Below are 20,042 nucleotides of genomic sequence, written 5' to 3' on the forward strand. Positions count from 1 at the left end.
ACTGAAGAGAGAAAGACGGCTAGACTACAATCCGGATTGAAAGAACACACCCCTAGACCAGTATTGTCCATCTTGATTACGGATACCTCACTTAGAGTTTTGTGTTTGTGTCAGAGGTCATCATAAAGCAGCTTGTGATGGTAAATAGTGGAGGCACAGCCAGTGTGATTTTTTTTTTTGCTGAATCATTTAATAATTGAGGTCTGAAAACGAAAACAGCCCTTTCTGCTTTCGAGAAATCTCTTTAGCACTCGGTGACGACTTGTGTCGACACATTTAGGGAGAGAAAATTTCACTGGACAGAATCTTGCAACAAATCAAGCAAGAGAAGTTACACTCCGGGAGGTGGGGTTGAAATCGAGTTGACTTTCAGCATTGTCGAACTGGCCTTTGTGTTTTGGTTTTGTTCGGAATTAAACCTAGCGGCACCAAATGAAACCATCCTTCCCGTGTGGAAAACAGCAGTAAGCAGAGTGAGCACCTTTGGCTCCAGTCATGGGGGAATGATTCGATAATATTTAAAATTGTTGCACTTCAAAAGGCAACACGTTCCTCAAAATCGTGCTACAGGAATAATTTCTTAAGGCCACATGTTTAAAACAAAAACAAAAACAACAAAACAAAAACAAAGAAGACACATAGGCCACTACCAGGAAGGCTGATCAGCAGAGCTCCTCTAGTAGATCTGAGGTCACATTTGAAAAGACAGCTACATATTCGAAACACTACATTACCCACATGCAAACACGTCCCTAGGAACAGATTTTCAAATGCCAGCTATAACCAGCCACACTAAACATTGGACTCATTGGACATTGGAGTATCTCAAAAAGGTACACACATCACTTTCCCACATGTATTGGGTCAAGAAATGCCATGAGCTCTACCAGTGGCAAAACATAAGTATGCGGCACCACATTACTTAAATCAAGGCAGATTATGGTAATAAAAAAAGAAAGAAAAGGAATGTAAGGATATCTGCACGCTGGACACAAACGGGTAGGGTAAAGGACACAAAAGGAGAAGCATGGGGGACATGAAGATTACCAACAACAGCCATGTCAAAAGCATTCGTGTTTTTGAACATTTTTTCCTCAAATTTTTTTTTGTTTACTTTTATATACAAACAAAACAAAAACACAAAATTTGGATTGTGCACATTTTTGTTTGCTTTCACATATATATTTTTTATGAAAATCCTCAATACTCATTCATTGGAAGGGAGTGAAGAGGGGGGGGGGGGGTGATTGCAAAGAATGAGAAGTGGTAGGAAGATGGACGGAGTGAGAAACGTTTTGTTTGCTGATTAACCAGTTATTCCTGATGAAATGGGGAGGAAAGAGGGGGGGGGGAAGAGGAAAAGCAGCTGAGGTTCAGGAGCATCTTAGTCTTTCCAGTCCTTCTTGATGTTGAGGTTCCACTCCCAGGACAGGTGGTTGTGCTTGTCGTCGTCAGTAAACTTGGACTTTATGCTGTAGGTGCCGCGAGCCAGCAGGCCCTTCGGCGCCTCCTCCAGAGGGGTGAGAAACTCGTACTCGTTTGGCCGAGGCCCATAACTACCTACCATGTAGTCAGACTTGTCAACTGTATACAGAGAAAAATAATTAAAAAATAAACCCCTCTACCTCATTTATCAGTAAAAACCGAACCGAACACAGAGTAATATTTAAATCAATGTGTGTGTATAATCAACTGCACAATACTTGTTTAGGGGCATTTCAGTTTAAAATGTAATGTTTGATACCATACATAATGTACACTATATGGACACATGAGCAGAAGATTCATGAGCTTTTTGAACATATGGAATGTCAACCTGAGACAGGAAACAGCTCATTTCCTTCCCCGTTTGGGGAAGAACACAGTCCCAATACTTTTGTCCATATAGTGTATAATAGTTTCACATTGTTTTTAATGGTTGCTGGGGAAATTATTACAAAGTATTAAAACAAGCTATAGTAGCCATGTATGATTAAAGTTACGACCATGATAGCGTGTCATTTTTATTAGAAATGGTAGAAGGTAACAGGCAGTTTCCTTTAAGGAGATACAAATTTGACCTGAGAATTTATGGAGAAGAGACAGAAATCATAGACAGAAATAATTTAAGATGCCTATATGTTTACAAGGATGTTCAAAATAGTATTTTTATCAATTGACAAAGTAAATGTAATTTCCTACATACACACAAAGCACAGCTACAGAGTAGTATTATGTATGTATCTTAACTATTGGCCAAAGTTTTTTAAAAACAAACACACAAACAAAAAAACCCACACACTTACTCTTCACCCCTTTCCTATAGGTCTGTTGTTCATACTTCAGTCCTGAGACGATCTCCTTGTTTACCTGGAAAAAGTTCAATAGAAAACTGCATCAGTTTCCTACACAGCAGTGTTATGCTTTAACAGTGCAAGTCCAGTTTTCCTCAACAGTGTGGATCGACATTAAAAGTGGCACGTCACATTAAACATGATGTGATACACCAGACAAAGCTTCAGGATCCTCTTCCTTGGCAAATGCATTAAGACAGGTAGGAACTAAATGTCTTGGCCACAAAATTCAAATCGACTGTGTCTTCGGGTCAGATTTATAAAGATTTATATGCCTATTGATTTACTATAGAAAGCAAGATGTGGTGTTATGCTGCAAATTAAATTAAAGCTACTGATCGCTACTGACTTTTGCTTTCTTAGCAATCATTGTACATTTTTTTTACGATTTTCATGAAAAACCCTGTTTATTGGCAAAGAAAATTTTTTTTTAAGAAATTAAAAGGAAGATCAACTATCACACGATGATGTCACTAGCAGCTGACACCAAAAGCTATTGCAATAAACATTATCAAATTTCTTTCCTTTTTATACTAATAATACGGTTTATATTGTACGATAAATTACACTATAAAAAAAAAAGTATGTTAACACACTATGAACCCAAAGTAAAATATAGGGAAAAAATTTTTTTAAACAAAAAATGCAAATGACTGGCTCACCTTGAAATTGATCTTTATCCTGTACTCCACTGCTTCTTTAAGTATAAACGACTGCTTTTTGAAGCTCTCCAGATCTCCTGAGAACACAAGCCCAGACAAAGACAGTAAGCACACATACCAAAGTTCATACAAGGGTGTCCTTAATTTCAGTCCTTCAGACTGCTGTTTGTAGCCATGAAATACCGACTGAAGTCGCTGAAAACTAATAAATAGACTTAGGAGCTGAGAAATAACTTCTAAATTGCATAAAAACAGAACGGTGCTTTTCTTTTGTAAATATTTGGGAAAGACAGTGCTGGGCAATTATTAGCCTTTGTAATGGGTGGATAATAACAGACACCATTTAGAAAGAAGCTTTAAAAAAATAATAATAATAAGGAACATCTAAGGGATTGAAAAGAGGCTGCAGTGCATGTCTTTAACCAGCAGGTGGCTTTGTGCAATCAGTTATTCTGTCATTTCTCCTCTACCTCAAACCCAAATCCTTGCATCGTCTCGTAGCCACATTTACTTGGTGGTTAAATCCATGTTTGAAGGCTGTATTACCCAATAAGTCTGAGATTTACCCAATAAGGCAGAGGTTGTGAGCATGGTAGTATAATTCTGAAATTTCATCACCAATGAATATAGTTAATAGCTATAAGTAGAGTTAAACAAATTGATACGTTTAATTTAATGTTAAAGAAAGCAAAACAATCTTGATTTACCTTGAGCAAGAGCGCTGCATCAGTGCATATTTTAAGCAAGGAAAAAAAAAAACACTGAGATGAGAGCACAGGCCAAATAAATAATGATTTTAGATAAGGGGAAGGGGACAGGGCTTTCAAGAGGGGTTCAGTTAATACTGGAGACACATTGAAACATCTGCGCAACAGTCGGTCACTCCTTTCATCACTAGTTTTTATTGAAAACAAAAAAGTAGGCGATTGTACAACAAACGGCACATTTGCAAATATTTAGTCTCTCAAGCGTCTTGGTGGGTTTAGGACAGATGTGTTAGCAAATATGGCTAATGTCGTCACTGCACATCCAATGAAACACACTATTATTTCATACACAGTGTTTGATGAACTCACTGCCGGCAAAAAATTTAAATGGAATTTCTAATGGCATTATTCAACATAAATATCACATGGAAACAGGTTGCTAGCACACAGAATTGTACCAGTTTAGACATTGGCAACATTGAAATGGAAAGTCCACTGCATATTGCACAAAAATACAAACATTTGCAATTGAATTTTATTACCAAGAAAGAGTCATTTACATTTTACATAGTTTGCAAAATGCTGCTATATGGTCCGGAAGTTTCATTGACTCCCCATTCGGCTGCTTTTAGTTTGTTCGGTAAACTAGACAACTCTCTTTAGTTTATTGGGTTTTAAAAAATCCAAGTCAGCAATTTATACATAATAGATTTGACATAAGAACAGTTTTTTGTATAAAATGCATTATGTATAAAGTACCTTATTAATCAATAACCATTATCCATTATCCATACTGCTTAATGAGAATGGACGTGCTCAAGTACGCAGTCTCTCTAAATCGAGCAGGTCTCAAATTCATTAGACATGCTGTCTGTCCACTTACAGATAACTGTGTGCTTGTCTGGTTGGCGTCACTCACCTTGCAGGTCAAGGGTCAGAGGAGCAGGGGCCGTGTCGCAAACTAAAGTAAGCCGTGTTACTTGGACATTGGGAGCGTTGGGATCTGAGCAAGAGAAAATAAAAATAAAAACAAAAGTCATGACAAAGTAACACGAAGGACACGGTGTAGCAAAAACGCTGGATGTAACGCCCCGACCGGCTGTGTTTTGATCAGTGCAGTCATGTGTGAACTGAAGCTATTCCAGGAACTTTTTTATGCCGATGCGGAGAATGAATTGATTAAATGCCACATGACAAAAATAAAAGCTAGAAAATGGAACGAAACAGTCTGGAGCTTATTTGGGTGCTCTTTTAGGACAACAGAAAGCGGGGCCTCTTGGGATGCGACCTCGTTTCCGCCCATCTACAAGTCACATGCTCGGATGGCCAGAACACTTACAGGAGTAACAATTTTTCCGAAATCAGGTCAGGTAATGAGCACTGCAGCCGTCCCGCTCCCTCAGGCACACGGCATCCCACAACACACACCGTTTGTTTTTGCAACATAACATATATATTTGTTAGTTTTTCTATTGTGTATTGTTGTTCTTACATTTTGTTGCATTTAAGTGTCAGTAAACAACTGGAGCTATAACTTTAATAACTCCTAAAATGTATTTTCCTTGTTATAGGATTATATTATATAATCATCTACAGCCCTCACCCCGATAGCTGGCAGAATAGCGTTGTTGCATAACACGAGTGCGTCGTTAGAAAAGCAAACATGTTTATTTAAAATGTCGTTTTTATACTTCTCCATGCAAAACTGGCTGGCAGTCCAGTAAAAATCGCATGATAACGAATAAAAAAAAAAATGCTTACAAAATGACCAACATAGTTATCTTTGACAAAGACCTGCACTTTGATATAATACAGATCGTGTTCACGCAGGAGAATTGAAATCAAAATATTTTCTCAGCACTCTAACCTTCTTCCTGTCAGCCTCTATTTTCCACACTCAACATAAACAAATCTTCCTGAGAGGGGAAAAACATCATGAACATTGTTTCCTTTTTTTTTTTTTTTTTTTATTCTTTTGTTTTCACTTTGTTTGAAGGCAACATAGTGTAGTGTTTGATTTCATTTTGATCTTATTCGAATAAAAAAATGTTTTCATAGTATCAGTTTAAGTAATGGATAAAAACCCTGGGCCACACACACCTACGGCTACGCTGACTTGGCCGAGCAGAGCCTCTTTGTACTTGCGTAGGCTCTCGTCGTCCTTGTCCAGTTCCTGGATCTCCTGCAGGCTCTTCTGCGCTGGGGGCTTGTAGTTCACAGACTCGCTCTCCTCGTTCTCGGCAGCGATGGCTGCTAGTTGCTCCGGGGTGGGTTCGTGCTCGGCCATGATTTACTTCTGGAGACATGAACGAAAGCACATATATTGAGTTTATTTTATGCTTCGCGAGACTTGCAAGTGATACAATTCATGACCTTTTGATCAGTAGCCTTTGCTCTCCTACTTGTATCTCCAATTACGCACCGTTGTAAAGACTCCCCAGACGGGAGGATACACAGGACGGTGTGGAGGGAAATTTTTTTTGAATTCATATAAAAATAAATAAATAAATAAATTAAATCCAATGAGCAGCAGTTCTATAGGGGTAAACACTTTAATGATAAGCAGTCAGAGTAGAAAAGGTCAGAATGTTTCAAGCTCGTGTAATTCAAATAAGCACTCTTTATAACTGCGACGAGCAGAAAAGCATCTCAGAATTCACTTCGAACATTGAAGCGAAGTTACGCCGCAATGAAAATACCAAACTCGGTCCTTTCACTAAAGAAAAGGAGGCTTTTAATGTGCTTAGAAAAGGTGCTTACAATTGGAACGCATTTCGTTAACTCTGTATAAAAGATGACATCCTTTACAACAAGATCACCCAAAAAAACAGCCAAAGTTGCAGTTCCCATTTTCTAAAAGTGATTTAATGGTGCACTTTGACCCTGGCCAACTAGTGGCATGTATGAACCGTTCTAAGCCGGAATGTGTGACTTGGACACAAAGGCTTGGCAGCAGCCCAATGAGGAAGACGTAATCAGGGCTGTTATGGTAAACAAGAGGAAAAGGGAGGAGGCCGGCCCTTAGGAGAACAGGCTCTCGGTGAAAGGCTGCAACTGAGAGGCCAGATTCAAGGGGAAGAGAGAAAAAGGAGTAGTGCATTGCAGGTCAGTGCTGATTACTGCTGAAGATCGGGGATAGTTCACAACACAGATGGCATATATTAAAATATCTCACATCTAACAGGCTGTACAGATTCTTTAGTCTGGTGTGATGCTTCCTTCTCCCCAACAGGAAAAACCAACATGAATGCACACCACTGGAACACGTTTTTCTCTGCTGCAATGCAGTGGCGCCGGAACAGATTCTTCTCTGGATGCTAAGAGAAGTGAACATGTGCCAAAGACTGGTGATGAAAGTGTCTCTGCTCAGCATTTGCAGCACCTCTCAGGCTTAACTGCAGCTTCCTGTTCCTGTAAGAGCTACAAGCACTCAAGCTTGGAGGTGCTTTGCCTTACATGGTATGCATGTTTGGTTTGCAAGAAAGCACGCTTAGAACAAAACGAAATAACTTTCAAGTGGGGCTTTGCTCACAATGTGCTGAGGCAGCAGTTTGCTGTAGTATAAAATAAAGTAGACTAGTGTTAATTACTTATGCAATTCTGCTATAGGCCAGTAATACAGAAAACCTCATTGATCAAGTTGAATACTTACGGATTTATCCACAAATCGTTTTATATGGCTGTTTATGCAAGAAAATTCGATACTCAGTAAAAAAACAAAAAAAAGAAACAAATTCTTTTTTTTTTTTTTTTTTTTTTTTTTTACCTTTTTATGCTTTAGAAAGTGTGCAATTTCTTTGCACAAGAAGATAAACAAACGTAAATCATGATTGCTTAAATATATCCATTTTAAAAGCATGTGCACTTTTAATTAAACATAAGCTAAACAATAAGCTATATTTTTTTATTGATAATCATTTAAATCTATTAACTAAAGAACAAATATTGAATATAAAAACACACATATATTTTGTACTTTTTTATATACTTTTGTAATATATTACATAAATTTAATTTTTTATATATACAGTATATACACAGACATATATACATACATACATAGACACACATATATACACATACATACATACACACACAGACACACACAGACACACACAGACACACACAGACACACACAGACACACACAGACACATTCTGAACATGGTACTAAGAAATATGCTCGTGTGTTTTGGTGAACAGATAAAGACACGTTGCTTTGAATTGTTTGGTGTCAAACTTCTCCTTCTATCTCTTGGAAAACCCTTTTTGTCATTTACTTTTGAAATTTGCCTTAAATGGAGTTTTGTGGGAGTCACCAAATGCAAATTTGATTTTAGTTTGGCAAACAATTTATACACGATTAAAAGATTTTTTACTGCAAACACAAATGCATGTTCTGATGGAGCAACTTCTCCGTTCTGACGCGTTACTTAACGTTACAAACCCGCCTTGTAAACCTTGAGCTACAAGTTTTTTTACACAGCGTTTTCAAAGCAAATCAATTTCACAAATATGGTAGCAAAACGCAACACTAAATCAATCACATCAAACAACACTCAGCCATGCAGACACGTGCTACAAACAGATGTGAAGACTGCTGCAGAAGAACTTTCTGGAAGAAGGCAGGTGCGAGGGAATGAACCCAAATTGTTACACAACATCGCCAACATCCAATACAGATGTTTGTCTTAAACACAGAACTTAGTCTGACTGCAAACATAATCTTAGTATTGTCATAATACTGTTTCACCCATATATACTAGAACTTGGCAGAGCCCTGACTGAAAATTTATTAGCAGATTGCTCCATTTTTCCGTTCGGGGCCTCCGCATTCCTATAAAAGCAGAATCTCCAGTTCTGCCAACAGCGTATTTTGGCAGGTCAGCCCTTGGGGTGCGCTTTCAGAGCAGAGCAGCTGGGAAGTTTGGGGGTGGAAGTTGAGAAACTAGGGCAAAAACATAAGACGTGGGAAAGACGTGTACTTCATAATGGTATGAGAAGGTGGAATTTGCTAAATGTTTTTTGCCCTTATACTAGAGCTCCATCATCTATGGATTATGAATCAGTGTGCAATGTAACAGCTTGCAGACTGGCACCACTAAAAGGACAAACAGGAGCAGCCAGAAGACAGGAAACATGCCCAGAATAAAAATAATCTATATGCACTTTTTCTAATAAAAGACCTCCTGAAGAACATGGCCTGAAATGTCATTACACAACCACAAGCAAAGTGGGCGCAATTATGTGAACTCCAGTCGATGCACTGAATTTACAAATTCACCTTGAAGTAACAGAAGTCTGGGAAAGACATTTGGGTTTGTACTTTTAGCTGTGGCTCATGAGACAAACTGAATTTAAAATTTGTATGGCTTCTTCCAAGGCACTGAGGATGTACCAACCGATAATGTGCACCAAATTCAATTACAGTTTAGAAATATTGACCTAGGACACACTATTGTTTTAAGGTAAATTGTCAGAAAGGTTTACTTGGCATTGCAGTTGGTGTGCAAGATTAATGTGAAAGATTTGCAAGCTGGTACAGATCAAAATAATTATCTGGGGGAAGAGTCTAATGCACATATCTAGGTGAGACTAATTATAAACTAATGATGTTGCTATGGTGGAAGAATTGACTGGTCTCAGACTATTCTGACTGTGTTGTCTTTTTCATCTGAGTTTTCCCTGCTGCCTTGTTTTTATTTAATTTTTATTTATTTTAACAATAGGTTCAGTGGTGGGGTTCTTGTTTATTTCTAGCAAATAAAATCGGTATAAGGGTGCAGCCACCACACAGATAAAACTATACGGATGGTTGAGCACAACACTGAATAAACAGGCTATATTTTCCTCACATCAAATGTAGGGGGTGGCTGGAGGGGGTCAGTGCAAGCGAAACACCCAGTCTGTTTGAGCCAATCTGACAGAGCTGTCACACACAGGTCACACTTGCCAAATTGAACTTGACGTTAGGGCCTCCACCCTCACTGTACCTGTAGTCGGACCACATTACCATCAAACAGCCACTGTACAAGTCCAGTGCCTGGGCAAAACTCCTGCACTACAGACTAATCTGTCAAGATAATCTCTTAAAAACCTGCCAAATTCCAGTCTCATTTTAAGATCATAAGGAGGGAGTGTGATGATCCTTAAGCATGATCCAGGTATTACGCAGATAATCACCTTTAATGAATACAAATCCAACCCGATCTCAGGTGACGCAGCCTGCAGGCTGTTTCTAAGCAACAATAGGATTGCTGCATTTGGGATTGCTGCTAATGAGACTTCATGAGAGGACAAAGTGACTTACAGAAAGATTCCCCAATGAGCTTAATCAGTGTCCTCGAGAGATACAATTATCCTCACAGAGCAAGATGGGAGGACTCACCTCACCGGTCTCTGAATACAGGTTGTCAGTTTTGCAGCAGCACCTTCACCACTTGCTCATCTCACATCGAGTAACAACAAAGAACAATGCTACCTAAACTAAACTGAGGTGAGGAGTGATGTTAGAACTGGACCAATCAAAATTCTCTAGTCCCAACACCAACTGCATGAAGCATGGGGACAAAAAAGCGAACCGATCATAGCTGATTGATTCCGATTGGAAGACTTCAAAACTGGTTTCAAACAGTTTTATGCTCACATTGTTAATCTCTGATAGCAGATCTCTCTACTGATCTAGTCAAGCCTAACCAGGAGGGGTGACCTCCGTACATCACACTCAAAAGAAAATGAGCTGTGGAAGAGCTCAGAAAGAGCGAGATCAAGAAAGTATTTCAGTGAAGCGCCAAGAAGAAAGTTCACCCTTTAAAGAAGAGTTATACTCATGACGGCTCTCTCTTATGCAATAAATGCCTTCACTATGCTTGGGATTCTTTTAAACCTCAGACCAGAATTGTGAAATGGGCACTGGCTCGCTTTTGTAGTTGGCGTTGCATGCTCTCTCTTTGTGTGTGTGTATGCGCGTGCGTGCGTGCGCGTGTGCTAGTTCTGCTTTTGATGTTTTCTACCACAAATGTTTCAGATTTACTGCTGTTAAAAAAACAAAGCATCAGCAATTCTGCTTTTCTGTCAAATTTAGCTATATATAAATAAATATATATAAAGCTATATATAAAACTGGCTTGAACCAATGCTGATATATCCGTAGTTCAGTTTTGAGGACTTTGTGCAGACTAAGGTTATGGAGACCTAGATAATGTTACTGCCACACATACTGTAACAGACTGCTTGCAAATAACTTTTAAACCCACTTTCCTCTAGCTCCCTGCAATGCACATGACACAGCGTATAATACATTTGGGGACTACCAGGATCCCGCTCTGAGCTGACAACACCAGCATAATTAGAATATTTTTAGAGTCGATATGCTGCAAGTCTGTTATTTAGCGGTGCAACAAACAATTCCAAATTGAATGGGACATGACTGATTTTACACGCATTTTGCATAGGTCACAACCTGTTCAACCTTTTCACTATGATATATCTCAGCGCTTCACTGATACCAACACCTTCAACCAAATTACAAACATGTTGTGTGTTTTATGAACAGGCTTCATAAACACACGATGGATGGAATCATGCATTGTTTAACTTGCACCATTATTCAGAAGAAATATCTCTGAACGGCATGGCGGTGTAATATTGGAAAGGACATCCTGATTTACGATGATAAGCAAACAAGCCAAGGCATTTTATTTGGTTTAAAAGTTTCTTCTATTCTGCTGCAATGCTCATTCTCCATTAGCTCTGGCTCAAACCCATAACAGCTCCACACCTGTAAATGTATGTATAACAATTCTTGTTTGTTTATTATTATTTTATTTTTTTTTACAATGCATTAAGGGTGCAATCCAATATGAATGCATAAATTTATATATGAATATGAATACATGAACAGATGATGCGGTTTTAAAAAATGCAAATATTAAACAAAACCAAGCACGCGGTTCAACCGCATGTGCGTGTTGTCAATGACACTGTGAAATGAAAAGAGATGTACATGTGTGTAAAAGAAAGAAAATTTGCATCCTTGTTTTAAACCCTCACACATGCATGATAACTAGAGTGCATGACATGAGGAGAAATGTGTGTGCACAAGCCAAATAAGGGAAAAAAATTTCAAATAAATACAGTCTCCACAGTCAGGAGCTTCTGCATGAAAGCCTTTACTTTTCCCCCGCAGAAGGTCGACCAAACTAGCCTGATTGTAACCACTGTAACCGCATGTGTCACTGGCTATCCAATTCTTCAGAAACTTGTTCTGACTGCTTGCTTGAACATTGTTTGGAGACTAATATTAAGATCTGGCTATTAAAAGCACTGAAATTGGTAAACATTCAAAATCAGTGGCATCTGATGGACCAGTTTTCGATCCAGAGACAGGAAGTTTGATACAGAGGGCAATCCAGGGTTTATTTATACAAGAATCACAAAGCGAGGGATGTTTTATGACTGCCAATATCCCAATCCACAGTAAAAGAAGAAGCAACTTTTTATAGCTGTGTGCTTCCTGTTTCTTTGCAGCACACATTCCCAGGGCTTCATTTCAGTTCTCAGACTTTGACCAAATCAAAAGCTTTCTTCAACCAAAACATGGTGTTTATGCCAAAAACAAAAATTCAGTGTCTGTGTCGTTACACTGACCTTTAATGCCAACACCTCCCTGTGTGTCACCTTTTAAAAAATTAATCATAGTAGAGTTCAAAAGAGCACCACAACTCACAAAGGCAGATCACACAAGATGGAAGACAGAGGACAGGGTGTGAATGTGCATCGAGGGATTCGGGTGAGAATGTGCAGAGACCAAATGAAATAAATAAATTAAACACATTTCTGGCTGCAATATCTAATAGTTTTGGTATGCAAGTTGTTTAAGCATAGCAAATTTGTAGTGTGAATAAATTTTTCTGCATTAGAAAAAAAAAATAATTTGCAACTTTAGAGAATGAAGCATCTGGGAAAAAACTGAATGAGAAGCTTTGTCAGCTGATTCATTTTAAAACAGTTCAATGTATTTCCATGGGACGTTGAATTGAAATACTTTACAGATCAATGTGAACTTCTCGGTTTTTCTTTAAAAGTATTACTGGCCTTTCATTGGCATGGTTTCTTTTTTGTTTCACCTTTATTGCTTCCTTGTCTACAAGTTTTCCATTTGTCCTTTTGGACCTGCCCACTACAGACATGCTCAAACTCCTAGGCGTTGTGTTCCTCTTTGCTCCTGGTATGAAAAGCAGCAGAGACACAGCTCATGACTCATCACTGTAGAGAACAAACAGCTTGGACAGGCTTACTTGTGTGCACCCTTTAGCACCATCAGCTACACGCCAACTGCCGCTACCTCTGACTCAAACATCGTTGCACAAAGCTAAATTTTTCTTTCCGATTTAGGCACATGCTGGTTCCTACCCACCGGCCAGCTTGCCCCTGTGTACCGCAGTTAGCAACCAGAGAAAGAGCACACTCCCATGCACTTTAACTAGACAAGAAATCAACCTGCTGTGACACGGAATGGCAGAACAAGTTCAGAGGAAAGTGCCATCAACTTCCTTCTGCATACATCATCATCATTAGATTTAATTATTTCCTCAAAAGAGCGTAATCTTTCATGGCTCCAGGCAACAAATTTCTATTGCACCTTCAAACACTTACGTTGCACCACTCAGGAGTCCCAAACCTAGAAATCAAATCCTGCAGGAAAGTTGCTGTGAGTTTTGCAGGTACATGCTGATTTTCAATCTTCACGGTTAAGTAACTCTTGTTGAATCCAGAAACAATAAGCAATCCTCAAAACAAGTATCCAAGAAACAAGTCTGGAAAGTCTTTATACCCTGAATGAAAATCACTGCTTTATGTAACTTGATAAATTATTTAAACTTGGGACATGAGCTTTTATAAACAGGCCCACTTTCCTTTGTTTGAGAACTTTGAGACAATTTCTAACTCCATTACTCAATATTCATGAAAATCTTGAAAATTCCAGACACCAAACATGCTTACATGATGCCCTAGACAGAGCTGATTTTCCTCTACTCTTAGATTTAGAGCTGACAAAAGCAGTCTGCAATGCTGTGAAGAAAACAAAACTTAAAACAAGTTCATCATGGTCACTACCTAGTCAACAGCACTTGTGCCATGCTGTAACCAGCATCAGCAAGTGTTAAAACTAAATGCACATTACCAGGCAGATGACGACTGCATAGAACAGCAAGTGATGTAAGAATACAGCGTGGCCAAAGAACACGCTGAAAGACACTCAGCCTGGGAAGATGGGAGCTGCTCTTTTGTTCAGATTGAGGCTCAGAGCCCCTGGGACCGGCTGAGTTCTCAAACCGCTAGATGTGCTCAGATTCTAAATCTGAGCCATGGTGCTTTAATGTTAAGAAGTCATACACCCTTTATAACCACCACAGGCTGTGAGAATCATCTAGATGTCTTCTTGGGTGTGTATGCATACATGCCAAAACATTCAACAAAAGGTCAAAGTATTTTACATGAGTTTTTAATAAGGCCACTCTCCTCTTTTTACTCCTCTCTCTTTGTACATGTTGCACCTCATATGCACTTTGGAGCTTTCTGTGTAACAGGGTGTAATTAAAATTATAGCTGGAGGTAACGGACTGAACACCTGGCATCAGATTCTCAGCATCTGCCTTCACCTCTATGCAGCTGTGGTTAGAGATTGTGCATTTTACACTACATTTGACGCGTCGGGGTTAAATAGGATTACCTTTGTAGCTTGCGCACCGTGTTATTCATTCAATCCTAAAGTTTATTTCTTCTTGGACTAAGACGAGTTCAAAGTCCTGTTGATTTAGAACAAGGGGTTTTAATCGAACACAGATAGATTATTGTTTTCATTTTACAATTTCATTTTTCCATTAAGTTGAAATGATTCCTGAAAACTCTGCTAAGCCCAAAGGAATGATATTCATGCAGTGGCGTCAAAAAGCTGGTTCATGTGATGCATGTTTTACAATTACAGTTATCTGGTGTACACAGAACCATGGCAACATGAATAACTGTCCTTTTCCTAGCTCTGGCTTTAAAAAAAAAAAAAGGGAACTGCGACAGCATCAGTAAAAAATAAAAAAATCTTATAATCTAATCTAATGAGAGCCACAAAAAACCCATCTTACAGCCTGTGCATGATATCAATGATAGGAAATGCACTTGAGGTGACGCAGGGCTACATTCTTTCTGGTTCCTGTTTCTTACAGCTTCTTTTGCTAGACCTCTTCCGCTCGGAGCACATTTGCAAGAAAAAAAAGGCAGAGAGACAATCACCAAGGCCATGCTTGAACACTAACAGTCACTGGGGAAATAATGTTTACTCTGAACAATTAATAACCTTCGAAAAGTCTTCACAAAGGGTTTCAAAATTTTTTGATTATACCACTATAAAAGGTTCAAAGGAAATACCTCACTTTATTAAATAACACTATCACAAGTCCATTGTAGGGCTGCTGCTATCGATTATTTTAGTAATCGAGTATTCTAGCGAAAATAAGAGGAACAGAATAAGACTCTTTGAAAATTAACAAGTAATTTGTTTTCTTTTTTAGAAAAAATTTTTATTGCTGAAATTATTGCATACAAGAATATATGAAAACTAGACCCATTTGGTGCATTTAATTGCCATATAACATCATAATACAAATACAAGTGTGGTCCTAAAGTCCATCTGCAGTGGCCGCATAGAGTTGAAAATAATCGTTTAATGAAACTATTATTCTCATACATGTATCTATTTATTAAATCTCGCACAGCAGGTTCTATTGTCTCCGGAAAAGATGCTCAAAATTTTCCACGCACTAAATCCGTGTAATTATCGGCAGCTTTAAAAGCCCACTCGACTACCTGCTCTGACTATTTTAACGCGCTGTATAGAAGAAGAAAAAAAAACTATTTCAAATGACTTTAAAAACTGTACTCGCACTGTTCAGTGTTTGTGTTTTAGTTTGAAATTATCCAAAACTTTCTGGCGTTTTCTTCGGCCTGAATCATCTCCTTGTCCCTCCATTTCTCATCCCGCAGCATCTTGTGTGTTACCTGTCCAGAGTGCTCCAGTGTTTAGAAAATGAGCTCAGACACTACCTTTCAATGATGAAATCCAAACTCCCCAGGTGGCCTCGTGGCAACCACGACCTTCTAACCAGGACTGCTATTTCCCTCACACACACACACACACACACACACACACACACACACACACACACACACACACACACAGGATTCATAAAAGAACTCGATTAATTAACTGACATAAAACAAATACAGAGGCACGTTCAAGTTGTGCATTAACATTTTCATTAGCACTGGTGTGTGAATTAAAAAAAAATTTTAAGCACTTGGGGCTCACTTTATGTCAAGAAGAAAATTAAATTATGACTCATACTACTGAGAAAGTAACCAAGCATGCCATGGAGAAGGGGGGAGATGTAGTCTAATGTAAGGGAGAAAAAAAAAATTCATAAAAATGCTGCCTGGTCACTTTTCATGTCACTAGCTAAATGATGCTATAAACAGTGGTATGAGGTTATGGTGCCTTTATACGGCACAAAGCTGATGCTTTTATTAATTTACCTGTATTTCACTTTTATGCTTCCATTCCAGTATATTCATCAGACTGCAGAGTTTATTTTGGACATTAATTCAAAACAACAGACCAAACAAGCCAACTTTCACACTTTCCATCAAACTGCTGGAGAAAGTAAGATGATTAAGATGTTGTTCAAACACATCCGAGTTTAAGGTACATTTAAAAGAGACATTTGCAATGCATTCAGACACTGATTTATCAGTCATTCATCCGTTTGTTTTATTTTACTGGAAAAACGTGAATCAACCAATAATCTTTCGTTTTCATTCCTATTCTAAGAAAAGAGAAAAAGAGAGGGGAAAAAAAAGAAAGTATTATTACTTCATTAGCAGTTAATCTTCACACAATATATAAATCATACTTAATAAAAATATATCAAATTAACATTTTACTCTTGTAATTCATGAGGGTACCAAAGCCAATCAGTTGAATTTACAACACGGTTGGTGTAAATGCACTTCTGCATCAACCCTTATTTACATATGGAGAAAAGTTGGAGCACTTGGGTGGTTTTGCTTTAATCTGGATTCTGGTTGCCTTTCAAAAATTCTAATTTGCCACACAGTAGGACATGGTATAAATAAAACCTGAGCTGAACTTTACACCCCATGCACAACAATGTCTACAATTGAGATTACATGGTGAAAATCCTCCAGCGATAGACCTTTGGTGCGGGATATTACATACATACATACATATATATAATAAATCACAAAAGTTCTGTGCAAATGCAAAGCATGGTTACACCAAATGAAGAAAGGAGGAGAGATATTCACATTCACACAAGGTATTTTTTATATCCGTTATGGGGGGAAAAATCTGAATCGAGTGTTTAATCAGTGACTGTCTTGTCCTATGTAGTGGGTTAGTTCAGATCAGTACAACCCCATACAATCCGATTTCATTTAAAACGATTAGTCATAAGATTAGACTACATAAAGGTTGTTTTTCCCCCCAATCTGAATGGACAACCAATTAAATTATATATTTTCTTTAATAAAATATATTTATTTTATTTAAAAAGTAAATTAAATACACTTGTCAGCCGTCTTGATATGCAAAGGCACTAATATCAGACAAAAAGAAAAAAAGCCACCAAGCACAACTGCTGAACAATTTATATATACTGCGAGTTTCCTTCTGTTTTTTTTTTTTTTTTTCTTTAAACCGACGAATTTTACAAATCCGGTTCAGAGTAGTGCAGTTTAAACCCGGTCTGTCCTAAATGTGAACTTTTCACATGACCTAGCCTGCCTTTCACCCAAAGATCAACCGGTCTGTCGAGCAACAGAACACTTTGGCATTAGAGATCACACTTAGATGAATGGAAAGATGGCGTGAAGGCGTTAAGAGTCGCATCAGATTTGGCCGGAGAGAAGTTGCAGCAGTGACGCGGGGGCAGACACCGCCCTGCTTTTACTGCACCCAGAACAGACTAGAAACTCAGGCAGGACGAGGAAGAGGAAGCAGATCAGACAAAGCGGTGTGGCTGCTTTTAGTATTCCTCTTTTAAGGTTTCGACTCATAGTATAGACACTTCCACCACCACCCCGATCCCCTCCTCTCCTCTCCTCCACCAAGGCGCCTGCCTTTTCTCTCTTTCATTTTAGAACATCAACAAATATCCAAGTCTCCTTCTCGGGCAAATCAGAGCCACAATCTCCGCATTTACACTCACCATAACCCCGATCTAAATCAGATCAAGAATAAACCACTCCTGTATGCAACCCAGGAGCTGATTCTCAAACTCAAAAGCACACAATACAATCCCTAATCACAAACTACAAGGAAATCAGAGATGAATAAAAAATAATTATTTGACCGCATTTTTAACCACCTTTGACCTATCAATTCTTGATTATCGAAAGACAGGAAGTTACACCCTTATTCTCCCACCCGTATTTATTGCTGCTGCCGAACCACACACACATCTAACCCGAGGATTGGTCAATTCTCCAGTCCCGAGTTCTGATTGGAGAATTACGTCCGCGCAATCTCGACACAGGGGCGGGGCTTACCCGAAATACGGGTACAAAAAAATTACACTTGCTCGCTAGCCTAGCAAGACGGCCATTAAACACCCAGAGAAGATAAAAAAAAAAAAAAGTTAGCACTGTATAAACAGCAGCACAGTAATTTAATACACGCGGAAAGTGGGATGAAAGCACACTCCGGTGTATACTCATGTAGAACAGTGTAGCATTACCGACTTATTCAATTGTCTCGAAGATTCTGGAAGCTCATGTCACTCCGTTTAGCAACACATATATGAAGCCTTTAATTACTTAAGACATGCGTTTCAGCAGATGCTGCACTGTTTGTGTATTTCCGGGAGCTTTATTTTTGGCTTTTGTTTAATCCCTCTGAGGGAAAAGTAATTCAACTTTCCCACAGCCGCGGACTCCGAAACAAAAAAAAGGAAATGTCAAAAGCGTGGATCCGTTTTACAACTTTTAAACCTTCACATAATGGCGGCAATCGTGTATTTTTCTCCTCCAAAGATTAAAAAAAAGCACGTGTGCAGATTGTTCTAACAAATCCACGTTAGGTTACAAACTACATTCGGGGTTTCATCCTGCCACAGACAATAAGTGATCATTATTCAGCCCCGGTTCTGAGCAGCACGTGAGACAAGCAGACCAGACCAGACTGCTAACACAACGGCTATGGCTGGATATTGAAAAAAATACACACAAACAAAAAGAAATGCAAATAATTCCCCCAAAATTAAATTATTTATTTATTATGGAAATATCTGAGGAGCAACTTCAGCTTTTTTTCCCCCTTCCCTTTAGCGAGTTCCCGACTCGAGAGCGTTAGCACGGGAGCTCATGAGACGTCCAGACTCTATTCATAAACTAACAACCCAAACCGCTTTCAGATTTTTTTTTCCCCTGCAGAACAACGCACAATCACGTATATTTATTTAATTCATCGAGATATCTGGTGTTAAAAAGCGCTTACCGAAGAGCTGCGAGCTTCCGTGTGGGAGTCTAGAAGGCTAACGCTGAGCGTCAACTGACTTCTCAATGGCGCGAGGAGGGAGCGGCGATGTCTGACAGCCACGAGCTTCCGGGAATACCGGCGCGGGCGCGCGTGCTCGCGAGCGACCCTTCTGCGCACATGCGCAGACCAAACGACACCGTCCGCCAACCAAAAACGAGTCAAAAATTAGGGCGTCGTGAGGAGGAAAAAAAAATCTGTTGATGCGGTTTTTTCTTTTTTCAATGTCGTTTTCTTTACGTTTAGCATTGAAGTGCAGCAAGCGTTTCTTTCATATGCTGGCTGATTCAGAATGATTTCTCAAAACATGTGAGGGCCAAAAATTTTTTTGGGGGATAAATGCACTGCTTGAGTAAAGCATTTATCTTAAGGCCAAAATACAGTAATGCAAAAGCAAAATTTGCAACCAATCAAAGCAAATCACAACAGCTGTAAGTTTTCTTATTATACTTAATTTCTGGCATGCAGCCACATTGAACCCATCATGTCTCATACCAATCCAAATACAAACATTAATAAACATGACTTTAGTTTGTATTCAACTTTAGATACTTGTAGTTTATCTTAAAATGTTTGCAGAAAAAAAAAATCCTACAGATCTCCCAGTCTTCCATTGAACAGCTAGAATCAGACAAAAAAATAATAATTCCGTAACAGCTTTTCGTCACACAGGGCTAATTTAGTTTTCCCACTTGACTTATCAGTTACATGGGCTTTAATTCTTGAGTAATG

The 20,042-nt window shown here is 38.8% G+C and overlaps 1 protein-coding gene across 2 annotated transcripts; it reads right to left on the reverse strand.

The window, feature by feature from the left end:
- Window positions 1-168: 168 nt before the first annotated feature.
- arhgdia (Rho GDP dissociation inhibitor (GDI) alpha) lies at window positions 169-19,468 on the reverse strand. Of its 2 annotated transcripts, none has more exons than XM_083565987.1 (6): window positions 19,272-19,468; window positions 5,803-5,998; window positions 4,622-4,705; window positions 2,996-3,072; window positions 2,286-2,349; window positions 169-1,584 (listed from the first exon to the last, which is right to left on the reverse strand). In XM_083565987.1, exons 2-6 carry the CDS (start codon window positions 5,987-5,989, stop codon window positions 1,385-1,387), a joined length of 612 nt encoding a protein of 203 aa, XP_083422113.1. In that variant the 5' UTR covers window positions 5,990-5,998; window positions 19,272-19,468; the 3' UTR covers window positions 169-1,384. The 2 variants fall into 2 exon arrangements, with proteins under 2 accessions (XP_083422113.1, XP_083422114.1); XM_083565988.1 differs by lacking the exon at window positions 19,272-19,468 and adding an exon at window positions 6,463-7,036 and having other exon boundaries at window positions 5,803-6,361.
- Between the last annotated feature and the right edge of the window lie 574 nt (window positions 19,469-20,042).

The sequence above is a fragment of the Silurus aristotelis genome (assembly GCF_946808225.1).
Source record: "Silurus aristotelis genome assembly, chromosome: 17".
NCBI classification, from domain to species: domain Eukaryota; kingdom Metazoa; phylum Chordata; class Actinopteri; order Siluriformes; family Siluridae; genus Silurus; species Silurus aristotelis.

Excerpts from the sequence above, each read along its gene's own strand:
- arhgdia (XM_083565987.1), bottom strand. The coding sequence starts at position 5,989 with ATGGCCGAGCACGAACCCACCCCGGAGCAACTAGCAGCCATCGCTGCC. Across the intron at positions 4,706-5,802 it reads CCAAGTCAGCGTAGCCGTAG|ATCCCAACGCTCCCAATGTC; the intron begins GTGTGTGTGGCC and ends TCTCTTGCTCAG. Across the intron at positions 1,585-2,285 it reads CTATAGGAAAGGGGTGAAGA|TTGACAAGTCTGACTACATG; the intron begins GTAAGTGTGTGG and ends CTCTGTATACAG.